The sequence below is a fragment of the Scyliorhinus torazame genome, chromosome 16 (genome assembly GCF_047496885.1).
Source record: "Scyliorhinus torazame isolate Kashiwa2021f chromosome 16, sScyTor2.1, whole genome shotgun sequence".
Taxonomy (NCBI): Eukaryota; Metazoa; Chordata; class Chondrichthyes; order Carcharhiniformes; family Scyliorhinidae; genus Scyliorhinus; species Scyliorhinus torazame.
Genome location: NC_092722.1, coordinates 17,058,467 through 17,061,993, shown reverse-complemented (window position 1 = coordinate 17,061,993; position 3,527 = coordinate 17,058,467). Strand labels below are relative to the sequence as shown.

The following is a 3,527-nucleotide window of genomic DNA, read 5'->3' as shown; positions in this document are numbered from 1 at the left end:
GGCCTCAACTCCACGGTCCTGCTCGTTCTCCATACCCTTCAACCCATTACCAATTAAAAATCTGTCTAACTCCTCCTTAAATTTACTCACTGTCCCTACATCCACCACACTCTGGGGTAGCGAATTCCACAGATTCACAACCCTTCGGGAGAATTATTTTCTCCTCAAATCCGTTTTAATTTGCTGCCTCTTAGACTTAGATTATGACCTCTCATTTCAGAATGCCCACAAGAGGAAGCATCTGCTCTATGTCTACTTTATCCATACGTTTTAACATCTTGTATACCTGGACTTGATCTCCCCTCATTCTTCTAATCTCTAGAGAGTATGCCAACCAATTAGCATTCTTTTCTCATGTGGTATAAATTGTTGTTCCCTTTAATATTGGTAATCTTTTGATCTCTCATTGCCATCGAAATGCAAAATGAAAAGATTAGCATCATGTCTCTTTTTCAGGTATATGTATAATATATGTTTACTCTCCAATTTAAAGTTATATATATTACTCTCCAATTTAAAGTTATACACTTTGTTCTACTTTCAAAGCATCAAATTAAAATATATTATCCAATTAAAAACCAATTTTGAAAGCAGAGAATTACATTTGGTTGGAGTAAAGGAATTCGTCCACAGTACAACTTTAAGAGCATTGAAGTGTAAGGTTAAGTGCTACAATGCCACCACTGGGCTGTAATTACAAGTTTGCAGAGACAGTTTTCATTATTAATGTGGACAAAGGAATTTATAATGGAAATAAATTGACACAGAGATGTTACAAAAGCATAACAGCAGCAAATAAAGTGTTGTACACAAGATGTGTACATGGATACAAGCTTGTTAAATAACTCATATATAGAAATATATACACATATTACGCACACACCTCGACCTGGGCATTTGGAGTGCTGGTGACAGCAAACTAACAGCAACGTTAAATTCATAGGACCCCACAACTAAAGCTACTCAGAAATATTCATTCCAGTCGTTTATTTTGCATTCAACATTAAAAACCAGGGCTGATTAAAGTATCTGCTATTCTTAGCGATAGTTGTTATTGATACAGGAGTTCCTAGAAACATTTTCTGTGAACCACACACGATCCCATCTCCAGATACTCGCAAGCCGTAATCCACATTTCCTGGAAGGAAGTTAAACACGTTAGGATGGAAGCCCCAATCCAAACCGAGTATTTCCTCTCTGGAGGGGCAATGACTTTCACCGGAACTCCAGCGGGAGCCAACAACTGAAGCTCTTTCAGCAGCCTTTCATCCAGACATGGGAAGAGCGTGGAGCCGCCCGACAGCAGCACGTTTGAATGGAGACATTTCCGCAGGTCGATGTCGCATTTCAAGATGCTCTTGAAGACTAGCCTGTGAACACCAGGACATTCAAAGCCCACGCTGGCAGGAGAAAAAAGTATCTCCGGGGCTCTGAAAAGTTGGCTTTGGATCTGTATCACATTTCCATCAGGCAGCTTGTATTCCTTCTGGATGTCTTCTCGCTTCTTCCTCATCTCCAACTGTGGATCAATGGCTACATAGCACAGTTTCTCCTTGATATCCTTCACAATCTCCCTCTCTGCAGATGAGATGAAGGAATACCCAACTTCCATCAAGATCCTGACGAAATATTGGGTGATGTCTCTGCCAGCTAGGTCGAACCTGTAGACAGCATGGGGGAGGCAGTAGCCTTCGTAGATGGGGACGGTGTGAGTCACGCCATCTCCACTGTCCATAACCAAGCCAGTGGTCCGCCCTGAAGCATACAGAGCTAGGACAGCCTGGACAGCTACATACATTGCAGGCACCTTGAAACTTTCAAACATCATCTCGGTCATGGTCTCTCGGTTATGTAAGGGATTCAGGGGGGCTTCGGTCAAAAGCACCGGCCTTTCGTGTGACTTTAAGCGGAGCTCACAATCATAGACATGTCTCCAGATCTTTTCCATATCGTCCCAGCTGGTCACTATACCATGTCTAATTGGATATTTTAAACTTAAGACGCCCCTCTTAGCTTGGGCTTCTTCCCCGACATAGTACTCTTTGTGACCAGCCCCAAGCATTGTTGCCTTGGCTTTGGGACGTCCGACGATGGATGTAATAACCGACCTTGGGGCATTGTCCCCGGCTATCCCTGATTTGCAGACACCCGAGCCGTTGTCTATGATCACAGCGGAGTTGTCCATGGTTTTGGTCCCGTTTATGCTGGTGGTGAAGTTGGAGGAGGCAGTTCAACTTGAGAGGGAAGGTTGAGTGAAGTTTGAGTTCTCTGTTAATGAGGTCACAGAGCTGAGCCGTACTCTTTCCCTCTATGCGCCAATAGGCGCCCCTATCTCGGAGGGTCCTATTTTCCCTCCCTTCAGACACATTGTTACGCAAGATGACAGTGGTAACGCAAATGAGCAGTTCACAGCGCTGGAGTTTGAGCGATACCCAAAAAGCGATAAGCAATACAGAGAAATAAAAAACACGTGGGAACAGGATACAAACAACAGGATAACGGAGAACAATGGGATATCGATGATGGACAATGATGGGTAATAAAGAATAGAAGGCAGACATTGTAATTAATTCAGAAGATCATTACAGGAGTCAGCCAGTCGACATTGGGTAAGATCATAGCTGATCTGATTCTGGTCTCAACTCAATTTTCCTGCCTATCCTCTTGACTCCCTCTGTGAGTCAAAATCTGTCCAACTCAGCCTTGAATAAAATCAACAATCCAGAGTCCACAAGTCTTTGTGGAAGAGAATTCCAAAGACTAATGAAGAAAAAAACATCCTCACCTGAAGTGGGACATGTCTTATTTTTAAACGGAGTCTCCTAGTTTTAGATTCTTCCGAAGTAGAACCATCGGGTGCAATTGCAAAAGCTAGCAAAGAATCCCTTTAGCGCATAGGGAGGCTATTCGGCCCGTCGAATTGTACTGACTCTCCAAAAGAGCACTCTACCTAGGTCCACTCCCCTGCCCTCCCTGTAATCGGTGACCTAATCGTCATAGCATGTGATCAGTTGGAGTTATTTTATCAGTCCAGCAATTGTCCATTTTGAAACACAGACAAACAAATAATTTTACAAAGTAGCCCAACTGACGGAGATATATATATGTATTTTCAAGACCTCTGGCGGCAGCATGTAGGTGGAGGTCGCACACAAGGTAGCTCCCGCCAGAGACCTCAGTTTTTAGCCCTTTTAGACTGGTTCCCAGAGATAATTTGTGACAGACCCATCCCATTTGATAGCTCTTTACAAGAAGATGTCAAAGACCGCAAAAAATAAAACTGGAAAGAAGGTTACGAGCGATAGCACTTCGGATGAGCTGGGGAAGACCCGGAGTTGAGAACAAAGATGGCAGAGGCAAACTCGTCGAGTGGGCCTGCAACTATTACTGTGGATAAGCTGACAAAGGTAATGGTGGCCGAATTTGAGAGAAAATCAGCAAGCATTTTGAAAGGCGAGGGAGGAGATGATGGACACCTCAAAAAGTCGGTGGGTGACACATTGGGCTCGATAAAGGAGGCGTTGGGA

General features: G+C 43.7%; 1 protein-coding gene across 1 annotated transcript; it reads right to left on the bottom strand.

The window, feature by feature from the left end:
• Positions 1–972: 972 nt before the first annotated feature.
• Positions 973–2,306, bottom strand: LOC140392606 (actin-1-like). The gene has a single exon (XM_072478013.1). It carries the CDS (start codon positions 2,183–2,185, stop codon positions 1,070–1,072), a length of 1,116 nt encoding a protein of 371 aa, XP_072334114.1. The 5' UTR covers positions 2,186–2,306; the 3' UTR covers positions 973–1,069.
• Positions 2,307–3,527: the final 1,221 nt, after the last annotated feature.